The sequence below is a fragment of the Hemitrygon akajei genome, chromosome 24 (genome assembly GCF_048418815.1).
Source record: "Hemitrygon akajei chromosome 24, sHemAka1.3, whole genome shotgun sequence".
Lineage (NCBI taxonomy): Eukaryota > Metazoa > Chordata > Chondrichthyes > Myliobatiformes > Dasyatidae > Hemitrygon > Hemitrygon akajei.
In genome coordinates this window covers 17812851-17832060 of record NC_133147.1, presented here as the reverse complement: position 1 = coordinate 17832060, position 19210 = coordinate 17812851, and the positions used below count along the sequence as shown (strand labels likewise).

Genomic DNA, 19210 nt, shown 5'->3' with positions numbered 1-19210 from the left:
TACAACCCTGACATTGGTTTTCTTGCAGGCATTTAGAAAAAGTAAAGAAATACACTAGAATTTATAAAAACTACATAAACGAGGACTGACAAATAGTCAATGTGCAAACGAAGACAAATTTTGCAAATAAAAGACATAAAAATAAATAATAATACTGAGAGCATGAGCTGCAGTATCCTTGAAAGTGAGTCTGTAGGTTGTGGAATCAGTTCAGACTACTCTGCACTGCATCAATAAATAAGATTGTTACAGCTAAATTGAACATTTATTTTCATTTAAAAAATATTCACTCGATGTGATGGTTAAGCAAGAGGGTGATTAGAAACTGGAACACACTGCCTGGAGGATGATGGAGGCAGGGACTCACAACACTGAGAAATTGTTCGACAAGCACTTGAATCACAAAGGCAATGAAGGCAAATACACTGTGCACTGGTAAATAGGATTAACATAGCTAGCCCCCAACCCTTTCATTCTAGCATAATCCCCCTCCCTCCCCAGCCCAAAACTTCGACTGTTTGTTCATTTCCATACTGTCGAGTTCCGTCAGTATTTTGTGTGTGTTGCTTTGGGTTTCCAGTGCCTGCAGACTTAGTTGTGTTAATGTAGCTGGGTACTTGATGTCTAACACAGACATGAGGGGCCAAAAGGTTACCTTCCAGCTGGATGATTCTGGAGCTCACTTCTCAGAGGGGTTTTTATAATCGTCTGATTATACAACTATTTTACAAACGAGAAAATCTGCAGATGCTGGAAATGCAAGCAACACACACAAAATGCTGGAGGAACTCAGCAGGCCAGGCAGCATCTACGGGAAAGAGTAAACAGTTGACGTTTCGGGCCAAGACCCTTCTTCAGGATTACAAGTATTTCATTCCAGTTTTATACAGTTTTTTGTTATTGTTGGGGTGTATAGTTTGAATGAACAGGTGGAGCACCGGCTATGAATTCAATTCTTAGTCACTACGCCACTGTATGCCTTTGTGACATCAATCGGACTAAATGTTTCCATGTCTCTGGCAACGCCATGCTGAGGCGTGGCATATAGCATATCTTTCCCACTAATTTCACCTCTCTCCACATGATATATCATCATCGACAGAATGCCTGTCCAAAATAACAGGTTGCTATGACAACATTAATAGAAATGTTTGTTAGAGTTTTATCAAGCTACAATATATCTTCCTTTATAAGACCAATGCCTCGATGAATACAAACACAAGAAGATCTCCAGACGGTGAAAATCCAAAGTAACGCACACAAAATGCTGGAGGAGCTCAGCAGGTCGGGCAGGATCTACGGAAATGAATAAACCTTGTGCTTCTTCCTCCCCCTCCCCCTCCCAACTTCTTGCTCTTGACTTCTCATCCTTTTTTTCCAGCCCCGATAAAGGGTCTCAGCCCAAAACGATGACTGTTTATTCATTTCCACAGATGCCGCCTGGCCTGCTGAGTTTCTCCAGCATTTTGGGTGTTTTGCCTTGACCATTAAGCCTTCTTTACTACCCTATCAATGTGTGCAGAGATTTTTCAGTTCCTTGGACCCCAGAGACACTCTGTAAACCATTCCTCTTAAAGCTCCTGCCATTAGCTGTGCATTTTGTTTTGCTGGGAGTGAGGGTTGTCCACAATGCTCTGCAGCCTCTTTCGATCCTGCACGACGGAGCCCCACAATACCAGACGGTGATGCAACTGGTGAGAATGTTCTCCGCTGTCCGTCGGTAGAAATGTGCTGGAGTCTTTGGTGATATACCAAATCTGCTCAAGCTTCTAATGAATTCCCACTGCTGTCCGTCAGGAGTTTGTACATACTGCCCATGACCGCGTGGGTTTCCTCCAGGTGCTCCGGTTTCCTCCCACAGTCCAAAGACGTGCGGGGCAGTAGGTGAATTGGTCGCGTGGGTGTAATTGGATGGTGTGGGCTTGTTTAGCCAGAAGGCCCTGTTGCAGTGCTCTGTCTCTAAATGGGGGGTTCCGAACCTGGGGTTCATGCACCCCTCGGTTAAAGGTGGGGGTCCATGGCATAAAAAAGGTTGGGAGCCCCTGCCTTAAATAAGAAAAAATTAAAAAATGAAGTAAGCTGCTGTTGTGCCTTTGTCATGATTGCATCAAAATGTTGGGCCCAGGATAGATCCTCTGAGATGCTGATGCCCAGGAACTCAAAATGCTCACCCTTTCCACTGATGATCCCTCTCCCGATTTCCCCTTCCTGAAGTCCACGATCACTTCCTTGGTTTTGCTGACGGTGAGCGCAAGGTTGTTGCTGTGATACCATTCAACCAGCGAATCTATCTATCACCTCGGTACACCTCCTCGTCACCATCTGAGATTCTGCCAACATCCATGGTGTCACCAGCAAATTTATAGATGGTGTGTCTGAGCTGTGACTAGCCACACAGTCACGAATATAGGGAGAATAGAGAAGTGGTCAAAGCATGCATCCTTGAGGTTCACTGGGTACTTCATAATTTTTTAGGTACCAGTGCTGTCATAGTTGGATCTTGCTAGGAACTCCACTGGGAGTAACTATAAAGATAAAGATTAAAAACACGAGAAAGTCTGTAGATGCTGGAAATCCAAAGCAACACACTCAAAATGCTGGAGGAACTCGGCAGGTCAGGCAGCATCTATGGAAATGAATAAACAGTCGATGTTTCGGGCCGAGACCCTTCCTCAGGATTGGAAACATAAGGGGAAGATGCCAGAAACGTCAGAAAAGATAAAAATTATTTGTCACATGTGCATCGAAACATACAGTGAAATGTGTCACTTGCGTCAAATCAAATTAGCGAGGATTGTGCTGGGCAGTTTGAACGTGTCCACAACTCACTAACCCTAACCCATACGTGTTTTGAGTGTGGGGGGAAACCAGAGGCCCTGGAGGAAACCCACACATTATGGGGTAAATGTACAAACTCCTTACAGACAGAGGCAGGAATTGAACCCGAGATGCTGAAGCTGTAAAGCATTGTGCTAACGGCTATGGTAATGTGCCACATTCGCTCCATTGTGATTGTAAAAACTGTATTCGTAGATTAATTTCTGTTGACTCCAATGGATCGCAAAGCCAGGCTGAACATAGGACCAGTGTTGTGTCAGTTGTTTCAATCTTCTGACGGTTGAATTAGGTTAATCTTACCTTTGCGGCATGGTAGTGTAGTGGATAGCACAACGCTTTACTGTACGGTCGGGTTCAATCCTTGCCGCTGTCCAAAAGGAGTTTGTACGATCTCCCCATCACCACGTGGATTATCTCCTGGTGCTCTGGTTTCCTCCCACAGTCCAAAGACATATCCATTGGTAGGTTAATTGGTCATTGTAAATCGTCCTGTGATTAAGCTGGGGTTAAATCGGGGGATTGCTGGGCGCCACAGCTCAAAGGGCCAGAAGGTCCCATCCACGCTGTATCTCAATAAATAATAAATTTAAAAAACATCTTAACAAAAAACTAATCCATGTTGGTTTGCATTTTCCTAGACTATCCTGCTGAACTTGCTGCTCTGTTTGCTGGTATTCTACACGCTCTACTACATGTTTGCAAGTATCTGCTTTGGAGCATTTGGGTAAGACATATTGTCGCAGTTACATCTAGTCACCAGTCCAGTCCTGTTGGCACATATGAGCAGATAATACTTCAGGGCTAAGGGGTGAAATGGATCTTGATCATACAACCTTTTGTAATGCATTCAGAGAGTTACTGAGAGATTCCATGTGGATGCAGATTTGATGTGGGTGTAATGTTGTATGTGATTATCAGATATAACACATATAACAATATATGTGATAATATACAATAATGTATAGCACTGATAATGCACAACAAATCCACTATTCCCTTTGCCGATTTAGCATCCTTGGACAGGCACAGACATTCAAGAGAATCCAAAAATAAAACCTATCCATGCATATATGGATCAGAATGGGATGGATGTGAAAAGCTACTGCCTGTTACACTGCTGGCGTTTGGGGCAGCAATGGAAGTCCTCTGGCTGTCCTTGGCCACCTTCTTTAAGGTGCCCCTGGTGTGGTTCAGAGTCCTCATTTCTGCCTCTACGGTACGGCAACAAGTTGTCTTTGGTCTCCCGCGTTTCCTCCACCCCTCAGGGGCCCAATGGTGCGCTGTCTTGATGATAGAGGTGGCCTTTCTTCTCATCTTGGTGGTGTTTAGGACTTCCTTCAGTAGCTTCCTCTCGGTTTTCAGTGCTGTCAGTCACGCAGATCCCGGGAAGAGACTGTCACACACAGCTATAGGATAATTCATTGCTGTTTCCAAAACATTTTAGTTTTACCAGTCAGGGTTGTTAGCCCTGAACCTGGAGGACCGGTGGACCACTCTTAGTCTGTCCTTTACCCTTTGACCTGTTTGGCATGGGTGACCCTAACAAGAGCCAGCATAGCTCTCCGGGTCATTGAGGCAAGCAAGCCCCCAAACCCTATGACAAGGCTGTGGTTCTTGGAAGATTGTTTGAATATGCACGGGTGTTTGGGAGAGAATCCAAACATAACTATATTGATCAGAATGGGAATGGGGTATGATTTCAGTAAGTTTGTTAGATCCAATTTGAAGACAGAATATAATATAAATGGTAAGACTCTTGGTAGTGTGGAGGATCTGAGAGATCTTGGGGTCAGTGTTGATAGGACACTCAAAGCTGCTGACAGTGTGGTTAAGAAGGCGTATGGTGTGTTGGCATTCATCAACCATGGGATTGAGTTCAAGAGCTGTGAGGTAATGTTACAGCTATATAAGACCTTGGTCAAATCCCACTTGGAGTACTGTGTTCAGTTCTAGTCACCCCACTGCAGGAAGGACATGGATACTATAGAGAGAGTGCAGAAGAGATTTACAAGGATGTTGCCTGGATTGGAGAGCATACCTTATGAGAATAGGTTGAGTGTACTTGGCCTTTTCTGCTTGGAGCGATGGAGGATGAGAGGTGACCTGACAGGGGTGTATAACTTGATGAGAGGCATTGATCATTTAGATAGCCAGAGGCTTTTCCCCAGGTATGAAATGGCTAACACAAGGGGGCATAGTTTTAAGGTGCCTGACCTGCTGAGTTCCTCCAACATTTTGTGTGCATATTTGAGAAATGGCTGATAGTATTAACACTGATAAACATAATGTGATGTGTTTTGAGACTACTAAGGAGGCTAGAGCATACAGCATGAATAGTCTGATCATTGGAAGTATCGAGGAACGGATGGATCTTGGTCTGCAAGACCGAAGATCGTTGGAAGATGGCAGCGTAGCTAGACAAAAGCCATATTGAATATTGGCTTTCATTACCTTGGGCATTGAAAATTGCTTATTCAGTTAATTAGTATGTCAAAATAGTCATGAACATAATGATTTAGTAATTATGCAAATGGCTTTTCAGTACATAAAAATTCCTGAAAGAAATACTAAAAAGATCGGCTAGTAAATTTAGTAACTTCACCATTAATGGCTGGGGATTGGAAATGATAATGTTCTAAGTGTTTTAAAAATAGTGTCCAATGGAGTCAATGGACCAACAATCTTATCCTATCGACATTCCCTTATGCCCATGTTTAAATTAAAAAAGAATTCATTCTTTGGGAAGCAAGCTCTGGGAAGGTTTGTGCAGTGGCAAAATGGATCCAAAATCAAAACAAAACAATTGCCGTCAGCCTGTGACTCCACGGTGTTTTATACTTGCGTGACGCGCCACTGCCCCAGAGAGTCGAATTCCTTATTCTGCTCCTTTATTAGCAATTAGCAAACATACAATTAAGCATTTTTGAGCGTTATCTCAGCGGTCAGCAAAGATATGACCTCCATGCTCCCAAGCTACAGATGGTCACAAAATAAGCATCAATAAGTAACTTGAAATATCTTTATTGTCATTGCATAGTACAATTTGTCATGCACCAATACAGCGAAAATGACTTTGCTGCTCTCGTACTCAATGCTATAAAACAACAAATAAATTAAATAAACAATAAATAAAATCAAGTAACCAGCCAGTACAAGCAATGTCCAGTGGTACAAAAACGCAACTCAGATGCATGACAGCCATAAAACCAGTATTAAAAGTAGCAATATAACAAATTTATGGATGATGCTTGATCGATTGGTTCAGAGCAATTATAGCTCTGGGGAAAAAGCTATTTTTCAGTCTGGAAATGCGGGCATAGAAAATCTTATAACGTCTGCCAGATGGAAGAAGTTCAAACAGATGATTGCATGGGTACATATTGTCCTTACAAATGTGTGTAGCTTTCCTTAGGCAGCGTGAGCTGTAGGTGTCCTCAAGGGCTGGGAGCTGGGAACTTATTCCCTTCGCTTTTGCCAGGTCCCCACTAATGTGACTAGTTAACAAATACACATAATAAATGCGCAGCACAGAATATAGGCCTCCTACAATTTGTAATGTTTCTCTTTCATTAGCTCATGGTAGATGTGGACTTGTTGGGGTTCCTGACAGTCTCAAAGTAAGGGATCAGTCTGAGAAAAGGTGAAAAGAAATTTCTTCTCCCCCAAATCATTGCAGAAACCCAGCCGCTGAACACCTTCAAGACTTGATCTGTTTTTATTTATTATGGGAATTGGGTCTGTTCAGAACTATGGCTCTGAGGTAAAAGACCAGCCATGATATTATTGAATGATTGAACAGGGATGATGGGCTGAATGGTCTGCTTTTGCTTCCGCATCCTATATTCATATGTTCCTGAAACTCTTTGTGCATTGCAGTCTTGATTCATTCGATGGGTTGATTCCATTTGACTTTAAAACTCCAACTTCAATATCCAGCTCAAAGTACCTAGGTAAGAAAAATTACATAATTGATTGGAGAATTTCAAAATTATAGTATGATCGAAGTGCTGTGGAGTAGAATCATTATTTATTTTGGGCTTGCTGTATGAGTAACCTGAACCTCTGCAAGTTTTAATGACATTTTAATGTTCTGGCCTATTCTAGGAAATCTAATTTTTTTCCTTCAGATTAATACCTCTTCTTGCAACAGGATTCATTTTCTAGTTTAAATATAATTGCCTTTCAGAGACGTCTCAAACTGTACTTTATGCTGATTAGCAAATAGGCATTCATTCAAAAGCGTAATGTCATTATATTACCGTCAATTTGTAGAACATGTCATTCAAGGTCTTGGACTATATATGTGGAACACAGCAGGCTAGGCAGCATCTATAGGGAGAAGCGATGTCGACGTTTCGGGCCGAGACCCTTCGTCAGGACTAACCGAAAGGAAAGATAGTAAGAGATTTGAAAGTAGAGGGGGGAGAGGGAAATGCGAAATGATAGGAGAGACCGGAGGGGGTGGGATGAAGCTAAGAGCTGGAAAGGTGATTGGTGAAAGTGATACAGAGCTGGAGAAGGGAAAGGATCATGGGACGGGAGGCCTCAGGAGAAAGAAAGGGGGGGGGGGGGGGAGCACCAGAGGGAAATGGAGAACAGGCAAACAACTAAATATGTCACGGATGGGGTAAGAAGGGGAGGAGGGGCATTATCGGAAGTTAGAGAAGTCAATGTTCATGCCATCAGGTTGGAGGCTACCCAGCCGGTATATAAGGTGTTGTTCCTCCAACCTGAGTTTGGATTCATTTTGACAATAGAGGAGGCCATGGATAGACATATCAGAATGGGAATGGGACGTGGAATTAAAATGTGTGGCCACTGGGAGATCCTGCTTTTTCTGGCGGACCGAGCTTAGGTGTTCCACGAAACGGTCTCCCAGTCTGCATCGGGTCTCGCCAAATATAAGATGTGTCACCGTCTTCCACCAGCACCACTGTTAAGTTCTTGGTTGGACTGCTCTTTGTCTGGAACCCACTCCTTGGCCTTACCACCATGGGTGACCATACCAGTAGCTAGATTCCAGATGGCATTGCTCTCAGGATCTCAGGAATTCATAAGCCTCTCCACCACTTCAATGTGCCGATCCTTGGAGAAGATCTACCAGATCTAACTCTTCACATATCACAACTCAAGCATCTTTCTTTAGCCTGTATTGACAAGATGCTACTTAAAAGGCTGAAGCATAAATTAAGAGCCTGAGACTTAAAGTCAAAGTAAATTTCCATGTAAGCTTATTATTAAAATAATAATTTTAATAAAATAGTAATAATAAAATTATTATCACCATATACAACCCTGAGATTCATTTTCCTGCGGGCATACTCGATAAATCTATAGAATAGTAACTATAACAGGATCAATGAAAGATCAACCAGAGTGCAGGAGACAACAGACTGTGCAAATGCAGATATAAACAAATAGCAATAAGTAACGAGAACATGAAATAACAAGATAAGGAGTCCTTAAAGTGAGGTTATTGGTTATGGAAACATTTCAATATATGGGCAGTTGAATGTAGTTATCCCCTTTTGTTCAAGAGCCTGATGGTTGAGGGGTAGTTACTGTTCTTGAACCTGGTGGTGTGAGGCCTGAGGGTCTTGTAACTTCTTCCTGATGGCAGCAGCGAGAAGAGAGCATGGCCTAGGTGGTGAAGATTTTTGCTTTCCTACGGCAGCGTTTCATGTAGATATGCTCAATGGTTGGGCGGGTTTTACCTATGAGGTACAGGGCCGAATCCACTACCTTTTTTGTAGGATTTTCCATTTAAAGGCATTGGTGTTCCCATTCCAGGTCATGACGCTGCATGGATTGAACACTGGCTGTGACATAGAAGGCAGAACATTGAAATACATTGGTCCGTATCAGGCTGGGTTTGGATGTAACTAGAGTGGAGAGATTGGCTCTCAATTACATACTATTGACATTAATGAATTAGAGGCAGGAATTAAATGTAAGGTTTCCAAGTTTGCAGATGATACATACGTGAAGAATGTGTTGCGAGAGCGACACCGTGATTCTGCATTCTGACATAGATAGAATGATTGGCTTAGGGACTATTTGGGGTAATGCACCTCTGGAACCAAAAGGCAAGTTTAATATCAAAATGGAGAGAGACTTCGTAGGAGTGAAATTTGGGGAATCCAAGAGGTGAAGTGCCATTCAGAGCATCCTAACAAGTTGCATTTCCATCTGGTATGGGAGCAGCAGAACATTGGACTGGTAGTCCCTTCAAAGGATTTGTGAGAATGGCCAAGAGGATCATAGGGTCTCCCTACCATTCATCGGGGACATATATCAGGAGCACTGTGTTTGCGGGCCCTTAGTATTATTAAGGATCCCATCCATCCATCCAGCTCCCTCCTTAACTTCCTACCATCAGGCAGGAGACTCCGATGCATAAAGACAAAACACACAGGATGGGAAACAGTTTCCCATTAGGCTTCTGAACTCGCTGCTGTGTCACATTCAAAATGTCACCGGTTAAACTGTTCTGTACCCTTCAATATTTAATTTGTGCACTTTACTTTGTTTAATAAAGCATAATTCATCTGTAGATTTTATCCTTACTTCCTTCAGTTATTACTTTTTAAGTGTGTTACGGGTACTTGGGTGCTTTACACCCTGGTCCAGAGAAATGTTGGCTCATTTGATGGTAAACATGTATATAGCTAAATGACAATAAACTTGACTTGAATCAGAAAAAGTTGGTATGCGGATCCGATGTGCAGTTAAGAAGGCAAATGGCATTTTTGTATTTATTGAAAAGGAACTGGAGTTTAAAAATAGAAAGCTTAATAAGAGTAATACATTTACGAGTTTAGGTTTTATCATAGTTGTACAACATATTGTTGACACTAAACCAGGAATACTGTACACTGTTTTGGTTTACTTACTGTAAAATAAAGTAGTATTTCCAGTGTTTTTGTTCGTTTGCTGCTTATGCGTGTTACTTTTTGCTAATAGTTTACAATAAAATGGCTTTACAGTGGTACTTGTAATGAATCTTGTCAGTAAATTTCTTTTTTTACTGTCCTAGTGAACCTGCTGTCAATGGAATTTACGTATTTCATCAGCGGTCTGCTGTTTGCAGCGATAGTTAAGGAATGGGTTTGGGATTACTCTTTAACAGTTACACTCAACCATATCCTGCTGACTTCAGCAGGTAAGAACTCATATTTAATCGTATAATGAATTGGAATATGAGAGTAATTTTACTTCAGCTTTAAGTACTATTGTTTTCCTCCGTGATTCTAATTGCTCTTTGTTTCACTGGTTAGTATATCCTGGGCCACCGAGGTGGTGGTCAGTCCTGTTGTACGTGCCTATTAAGTATATCTGGCAGGAGACATGCAGAACCAGGCAGAGGTGGCAACGTGTGGCTTGGTGTAATGGCTATACTTCTGCATCAGCAATCTCAAGTAATAAATCAGAAAACATGAGTTCAGATCAAAAGTAAAGACGTTTTAAAAGTAGAACCGGTTGTAAGGGGAAGAAAGAAACAAAGCAAACAGCCATTACTTATCTCCTGATATAAAGATATACACTCAGAGGCCACTTTATTAGGTACACCTGCTGATTAATGCAAATATCTAAATCAGCCAATCGTGGCAGCAACTCGAAAAACATGCAGATATGGTCAAGAGGTTCAGTTATTGTTCAGACCGAACATCAGAATGGGGAAGAAATGTGATCGAAGTGACTTTGACCGTGGAATGATTGTTGGTGCCAGATAGGGTGGTTTGAGTATCTCAGAAACAGCTCATCTCCTGGGTTTTTCATGCACTACGGTCTCTGGAGTTTAAAGAGAGTGGCGCAGGAAAGTAAGGAAAAAGAAGCATCCTGCGAGTGGCAGTTCTGTGGGTGAAAACGCCTTGTTAATGAGAGAGGTCAGAGGAGAACGGCCGGGCTGGTTCAAGCTGACAGGAGGGTGACAGTAACCCAAATTACCATGTGTTACAATAGAGGAGTGCAGAAGAGCATCTCTGAATGCATGAGACGTCGTACCTCAAAGTGGCAGACATACACTCAGTGGTACAGGAGGTATCTGATAAGGGGGCCACTGAGTGAACAATGATGTGAGCAAGATGAAAGATCATAATATAGAAAAAGAGAGTGATTTGTAAATGGTGGGAGAATCGATCGGTGGTGTTAATCAGAGGGAGCTGGGGATTTATTTTATACAGCAGAACTTTATAAAGCAGTTCTGAAAATTCTTGAAGTAAATAAGATGAAAATACATTTCTTGTATGAATGAGTAGAAAGCAGGAAGTTCTACTGAGAGCAGATGCTAAACAAGGTCTCCGGAGAGACATTGAAGTGTTTTATTTAACAAAAAATGAGGAATAAGCATCAAAACGAGACACTCTTGTAAGGAGAAGCCTCCTGACCCAATATTACATGATATTTTTATATGCTAAAGATCAAAGGTAACAGCAGCAAGGTTACAATGTTATCTACAATGCTTCCTTTGAATTATATATAGATCTCGCACACCTCCTTCTTTGCACCGACACTCCAGACACCCCATAATGAATGTTAATCAGCATTGTCTGGTTTGCAATCAACTCCAGCCCACAGCTCCAAAATAAAACTATTGTTCAGGGCTGCATTTTAAATTCAATCTACAATCCACATTCATGTCTGAAGACTGGTTTCTGGTGATTATACCCTAACTCCAGAATACGCCCTAACAAAATGGCCTTCGTATTGTAGAGATGAATTAAACTATGCCTGGGCTGAGAACCCCACTCAGATAAGCATTCTTTCTTCTGCTCCTTTGGGACTTTTCTCCACAAACCACACTGGAAGCAACCTTCTTGGACCACACATCCCTATCCTTCACCGCGACCAATGTTTTGGAAGGACGTGAAATCCTCACCAAAGCTGCAGAGAAGATTGTTACTATGTTTGCATGAATGAGAGATATTAGCCACATGGTTAAATTGGAGAAGCAATGAAGATTGAGAGTTGATTTGATAGAGATGTTCAGGTCTGTCACTAGTCGGGTTAAGGAGATGGGGGCGGGGGATGTGTGAAGGAAATTTCAAGGTCACGGGTAGAAGGAGACAGAAGGAAAACCATTTCATGCAGAATACTTACAATTTTGAACTCATCGGCTGTAAGGGTGGTAGAAACCAATTTCAAAAGGGAACTGGATAGGCACAAGGGAAAATAATTTATTGGCGTTTGGTGAAGGACTAAGGGCTGCTCTTTTGGGTGCTAGCCGAGACTTGGTGGGTAAATGGTCTTCCTCTATTCTGTGATTTGAAAGAAAAGATGAGAATTATAAGATCGAGGTTTATTTACCTATTTCTGTATTCAGTAATGCTACACATTACTGTTCTGTATGGGCCTTAATTCAGAAAAAAGGGAACCTAATAAAGAACGTAGTATTTCATCTTTGTTATTTACAGCAAAGTCCCAACTTTATTGGAAGTTGAAGTCTGCTGCGCCATTCCATCATGACTGATGTATTATCCCTCTCAATCCCATTTACTTAATTATTCATATCTGTGTTAGTTTATTTATTTATTTATTGATATACAGCGCGGAGTAGGCCTTTCCTGCCCTTCGAACCGCGCCACCCAGCAATCTCCCAATTTCATCCTAGCTTAATCACAGGTCAATTTACAATGACCAATTAATCTACCAACCAGTACATCTTTGGACTGTGGGAGGAAACCAGAGCACCTGGAGGAAACCCATGCTGTCTCGGGGGAGAACGTACAAACTCCTTACAGGCAGCACTGGGAATTGAACCCAGGTTGATGTTACTGTAAAACTTTTCCTAGCTACTACGCTACCGTGCCGCCCCATTCTCCTGCCTTCTCCCTGTAACCTTTAACGCCCTTACTAATCAAGAACTTATCAACCAACGCTTTAAACATACCCAATAACTTGGCTTCCACAGTCATCTGTGGCAGTGAATTCCACAGATTCACCATCCTCTGGCTAAAGAAATTCCTCCTCGTTTTGCTTGTTTTAAGAATCTCATGTCAAGGTGTGAAACACTGCGAAGTCAGTAAATTCGGGTTTTATTTCATTTACAGTGATGGTCGAATTTCCTTTAGCATGGCAATGGTGGTTGGCATTGGGTGAGTCTGAGTAGATTTTCTTAAAAAATGTTATAAGCATGCTGTAGATTCTTTATCCAATTCACCTCTGAATAGTTAAATCAGACTCTGCTGGACATTGAGCACTAAATTTCTTTTTGCAGCTTAATAGAGATAAAATGCTGAAATGATGTTATCATAGTTAGTCATAGTCAGGCCCTTTGGCCCAAAATGTCTATGCTGACCGTGTTATACAGTCTTCTACTCTCATCTGCTCGTGTTTGGACTAGAGCTCTCAAAACCTCTCCAATACATGCACTTGATGGTTTTAAAATGTTCAATGGTTCGGTTTACTATCAGAGAATGTATACAGTGTACGACCTGAAATTCTTACTCTTCACAGACATCCACGAAACAGTACTCTAGTAATGTTATGTATTGCACGATACTGCTGCTGCTGCTGCAAAAAAAACAAATTTTGTGGCATATGTGAGTGACGATAAACCTATGGGTCTCTGTTGTGGACTGAGAGTGGGAAGGGGGCAGGGAGAGGGGAATCATGGTTGGTAAAAGGGGAAGGGAGAGGGAAGCACCAGAGAGACATTCTGGAATGATTAATGAACAAATTGTTTGGAATCAAATGACCTTGCCTGTTGTCTCAGGGCTGGGTGTGTCTGCACCTACTCCAACCCCCCCACCCCCGGCACTCCTTCTCTGCCACCTGTCCCACACCCCTCCCGCAGTACTCCACGCTCACTATTCCCAACATCCTTTGCTCCTGCCAGATTTACGAATTCGCTCTCCGCTCCAAATTGACAAGTACAGTACTGCGCAAAAGCCTTAGGCACCCTAGTTGTGTATATGTGCGTAATCTCTGCACTGTACTGTATCTGGCAGCTCATCCCAAATACATACGCACCACCCTTTGCACTCAGAAGCTGCCCCTGATGTCCCTTTCAAATTTCTGATGCCTGATCTTGCTTCTAGCACACCCTCCCTGGGAGAAAGTTTTTATTTCCTTCACTCTGTCTATGCCCCTCATGATCTGATACATTTCCATCAGGTCACCCCTCAATCTCCTACATCCCAGGCGATAAGGTTCCAACGTCTCCTTGTAACACAGGCTCCAAGTTTCAGGCAACGTCCTGGTAAATTTTTATGCTCTTTTAATAACATCTTTCCTATAACAAGGTGACCAGAGCTGTACATGATGTTCCAAATGTGGTCTCACCAATGTCTCACAGCCCAACTCCTATACTCAGTGCCCTGACTGATGAAGGCCAGCATGCCAAACCCCTTCTTCAAACTTAAATTTTAGTCTTATAAGAGGTGGTCAAAGAAAAATATTAAGCTCTACACTCAGTGGCCACTTTATTAAGTACACCTGCTCATTAATGTGGCTATCTAATCAGCTAATCACATGACAGCTACTCAATGCATAAAAGCATGCAGACATAGTCAAGAGGTTCAGTTGTTGTTCAGACCAAACTTCAGAATGGGGAAGAAATGTGATATAAGTGACACGATATACGAGGGGTGATTGATAAATTTGTGGCCCAAGGTCGAAGGAGTCAATTTTAGAAAACCTAGCACATTTATTTTTCCAACGGGAAAAATACCTCCAACGGGATCCCACTACCAAGCACATCTTTCCCTTCCCCCCTCTTTCTACTTTCCGCAGGGATCGCTCCCTACGCGACTCCCTTGTCCATTTATCCTCCCCATCCCTTCCCACCGATCTCCCTCCTGGCACTTATCGATGTAAGCAGAACAAGTGCTACACCTGCCCTTACACTTCCTCCCTCACCACCACTCAGGGTCCCAGACAGTCCTTCCAGGTGAGGCGACACTTCACCTGTGAGTCGGCTGGTGTGGTATACTGCGTCTGGTGCTCCCGGTGTGGCCTTTTATATATTGGTGAGACCCGACACAGACTGGGAGACCGTTTCACTGAACACCTATGCTCTGTCCGCCAGAGAAAACAGGATCTCCCAGTGGCCACACATTTTAATTCCACGTCCCATTCCCATTCTGATATGTCTATCCATGGCCTCCTCTACTGTCAAGATGAAGCCACACTCAGGTTGGAGGAACAACACCTTATATACCGGCTGGGTAGCCTCCAACCTGATGGCATGAATATTAACTTCTCTAACTTCCGTTAATGCCCCTCCTCCCCTTCTTACCCCATCCCTGATATATTCAGTTTTTTTTCCCCTCCCTTTTTTTTCTTTCTCTCTCTGCCTGTTCTCCATCTCCCTCTGGTGTTCCCCTCCCCCTTTCTTTCTCCCTAGGCCTCCCGTCCCATGATCCTTTCCCTTCTCTAGCTCTGTATCCCTTTTGCCAATCACCTTTCCGGCTCTCAGCTTCACCCCACCCCCACCAGTCTTTTCCTATCATTTCGCATTTTCCCTTCCCCTCTTACTTTCAAATCTCTTACTATCTTCCCTTTCAGTTAGCCCTGACGAAGGGTCTCGGCCCGAAACATCGACAGCGCTTCTCCCTATCGATGCTGCCTGGCCTGCTGCGTTCCACCAGCATTTTGTGTGTGCTGCTTGAATTTCCAGCATCTGCAGATTTCCCCGCGTTCGACATTTATTTTTCCTACATTTACGCACTTAGTCCAGCGGTCGTGGAGCACACGGATCCCTTCTTTGTAGAAGTCAGCGTCTTGGACCTCCAGAAGCGGTCCACAGCATGGGGTGACTGATAAGTTCGTAGTCTAAAGTAGAGATGAGTTATTAGCTTCAAAAATTCTGCATTTTCACTCAAAGAGTTAAACTGCACGTTCATGTAACGAGAGCTGTATAACTCATCCCCTTCTACCTTAGGCTACGAACTTATCAATCACCCCTGTTGTGGATCACGTGGAGGTCCAAGACACTCTCGTTACATGCACGTGCAGATCAACTCTTTGAGTGATAATGCAGAAAGTTTGAAGTTAATATCTCTTCTACCTTAGGCCACAAACTTATCAATCACCCCTGCTGTGGACCACTTCTACAAAGAAGGGATCCGTATGCTCCACAACCGTTGGACTAAGTGTGTAAATGTAGGGGGGGGGGGGAACTATGTTGAAAAATAAATGTGCGAGGTTTACTAAAATAGACTCCTTCTACCTTAGGCCACAAACTTATCAATCACCCCTCGTAAAGTATTGTAAGACTATTTGTACAGTTCATAGACCATGGTGATACTTATGAGTGTTAACGACTATGTTTCTTCTTTTAGGTGTTGGTTTGTTCCTGATGATCGGTAGTGGACAGTTGGCTGCACATTTTGTTTGCCGGAATAACCCCAGTTACTCTTTAGTCAATGTTTGAGAGAGAATGGAGGAAGCTTGGCTGCAGAGATCAAGGAACTAAAGAGAGCTCTACGACTGTGTGGACAGATACCGTATCTGTATTCACTTTAGTGTAAAAAAATGTGGCACTTCAGCGATATCATATGCTTGAAATGCAGACCCTACATTTTATTAGTGAGACATAGAAACAAGGAAAACCTACAGCACAATACAGGCCCTTCGGCCCACAAAGTTGTGCCAAACATGTCCCTACCTTAGAAATTACTAGGTTTACTAAGCTCCATTTTACTAAGCTCCATGTACCTATCTAAAAGCCTCTTAAAAGACCCTATCGTATCTGCCTCCACCACCGTTGCCAGCAGCTCATTCCATGCAGTCACCACTCTCTGAGTAAAAAACTTACCCCTGACATCTCCTCTGTACCTGCTCCCCAGCACCTTAAACCTGTGTCCTCTTGTGGCAACCATTTCAGCCCTGGTTAAAAAGTCTCTGGCTATCCACACGATCGATGCCTCTCATCGCCTTATATACTTCTATCAGGTCACCTCTCATCCTCCGTTGCTCCAAGGAGAAAAGCCCGGGTGCACTCAACCTATTTTCATAAGGCGTGCTGCCCTTGTAAATCCCAGGCAACATCCTCGTAAATCTCCTCTGCACCCTTTCTATGGCTTCCAGATCCTTCCTGTAGTGAGGCGACCAAAACTGAGCACAGTACTCCAAGTGGGGTCTGACCAGGGTCCTATATAGCTGCAACATTACAGGTTATTTGTAGCAAGAAAATTATGAAAATTGGGCAACTGAAACGAGATTAATTTTACAATCTTTCTCCTGCATTGTTCCGATGTTCAGACAATATTCCTGGTAGAGTGCTTAGAGGATGTGCAGACCAGCTAGCAGATGTTCTCACTGACATCTTCAACATCTCCCTGAGCAGCGCCACCATTCCAACGTGCTTCAAGACCGCCACCATCGTCCCCGTGCCGAAGAAGTCTTCAGTGTCCTGCCTAAATGACTACCGTCCCGTTGCACTCACATCCATCATCATGAAGTGTTTCGAGAGGCTCGTCATGAGGCACATCAAGACCCTGCTGCCCCCTCACTGGACCCTTTTCAGTTTGCGTACTGTCCTATCAAGTTCACCGATGACACGACCGTGGTGGGTCTCATCAGCAAGAACGATGAGTCAGCATACAGAGAGGAGGTGCAGCGGCTAACGGACTGGTGCAGAGCCAATAACCTGTCTCTGAATGTGACACTCCCCACTGAACATTGACGGCTCCACGGTAAAGATCGTTAAGAGCACCAAATTTCTTGGTGTTCACCTGGTGGAGAATCTCACCTGTTCCCCAACAGCAGTTTCATAGCAAAGAAAGCCCAGCAGCGTCTCTACTTTCTGCAAAGGCTGAGGAAAGTCCATCTCCCACCCCCCCATCCTCATCACATTCTACAGGGGTTGTATTGAGAGCATCCTGAGCAGCTGCATCACTGCCTAGTTCGGAAATTACACCATCTCGGATCGCAAGACCCTGCAGCGGATAGTGAGGTCAGCTGAGAAGATCATCGGGGGCTCTCTTCCCACCATTACGGACATTTACACTACACGCTGCATCCGCAAGGCAAACAGCATTATGAAGGACCCCACGCACCCCTCATACAAACTCTTCTCCCTCCTGCCATCTGGGAAAAGGCACCGAAGCATTCGGGCTCTCACAACCAGACTATGTAACAGTTTCTTCCCCCAAGTTATCAGATTCCCAATACCCAGAGCCTGATAAGGATTGCTAGAACAGAATTATCTCTGGTATAGGTTGAGACCTTGTAAAATACGCTCCAGTCAAGTCTGCTTTTGTTCAGTTTGACTGCATTGTTGGCGTGAAAACAAACTTGTGAAACTTTTAAAAAGTGAGCACAAAAAGAATTAGTTTATTCAGATTTTTTAAATGTGTATTCATAGTTGTAGAGTAGGATTTAAAATACTCCCCAGGAATGTTTACAGTATTCATGTGAAATATAAAATTTTATTTCTATTTTGACAAAGTTTATAGACATGTATTTTAATGATTATAATAAATGCATTACATTGTTGCACCACCCAGCAACTCACCTATTTAACACTAGCCTGATCACAGGACAATTTACAATGACCGATGAACTGGTACGTCTTTGGGATGTGGGAGGAAACTGGAGGGAACCCACTTGGTTCCGGAGAGAACGTACAAACTCCTTGCAGAAGGTGCTGGAATTGAAATCCCAACTCTGGAAAACCCTGAACTGTAATAGCATTCTGCTAACCACTATACCACCATGGTGCCCTTCAACCCCTTTAACTTCAAATTTTAAAATAAATAAAATATTACCCATTGCCGGTTTCTATATGGTGAAATTTAATCTACAAAGTTTGTAAATAAGATTGAAAGAGTACAGCAAAAAAAATTACAAGGATGCTGCCAGGAATGAAAGACCTTAGTTATAAGGAAAGATTGAATAGGTTAGGACTTTATTCCTTGGGATGTAGAAGATTGAGAGGAGATTTGATAGAGGTATACAAAGTTATGAGGGGTATAGTTAGGATAAATGCAAGCAGGCTTTTTCCACTGAGGTCGGATGGGACTACAACCAGAGGACATGGGTGAAAGGTGAAAAGTTTAAGGGGAACATAAGGGGAAATGTCTTCACTCAGAGGGTCGTGAGTGTGTGGAATGAGCTGCCAGCGCAAGTGGTGCATGCAAGCTTGATTTCAACATTTAAGAGAAGTTTGAATAGGTACATGGATGGTTGGGGTATGGAGGGCTATGGTCCTGGTGCAGGTTGATGGGAGCAGGTAGTTCAAATGGTTTGGCATGGATTAGATGGGCCAAAGGGCCTTTTCTATGATGCTAAGATCCCCTTCAATTTAAAGATTTTATTGAACTAGGTATGGATGAAATGCTTGCCTCTCATGGGTCTGCAAAATTCCCATTTACAGCATCTGGTTTACTCATTTGTCCGGAGTTTGAGACATGGTCTCAAATGTAAG

At 43.1% G+C, this 19210-nt stretch overlaps 1 protein-coding gene across 2 annotated transcripts in view; it reads left to right on the top strand.

Annotated features, from left to right (window-relative positions):
- LOC140715915 (putative transmembrane protein 244) overlaps positions 1–18289 on the top strand; it is a 33604-nt gene extending 15315 nt beyond the window's left edge. For both annotated transcript variants that reach the window (XM_073028440.1, XM_073028439.1), the window contains exons 5-9: positions 3477–3562; positions 6715–6788; positions 9875–10000; positions 12888–12932; positions 16122–18289. In XM_073028440.1, coding sequence (XP_072884541.1) covers positions 3531–3562; positions 6715–6788; positions 9875–10000; positions 12888–12932; positions 16122–16213 — 369 coding nt within the window. In that variant the 5' untranslated portion in view covers positions 3477–3530 and the 3' untranslated portion in view covers positions 16214–18289. The remainder of the gene's footprint in view (positions 1–3476; positions 3563–6714; positions 6789–9874; positions 10001–12887; positions 12933–16121) is intronic.
- Positions 18290–19210: the final 921 nt, after the last annotated feature.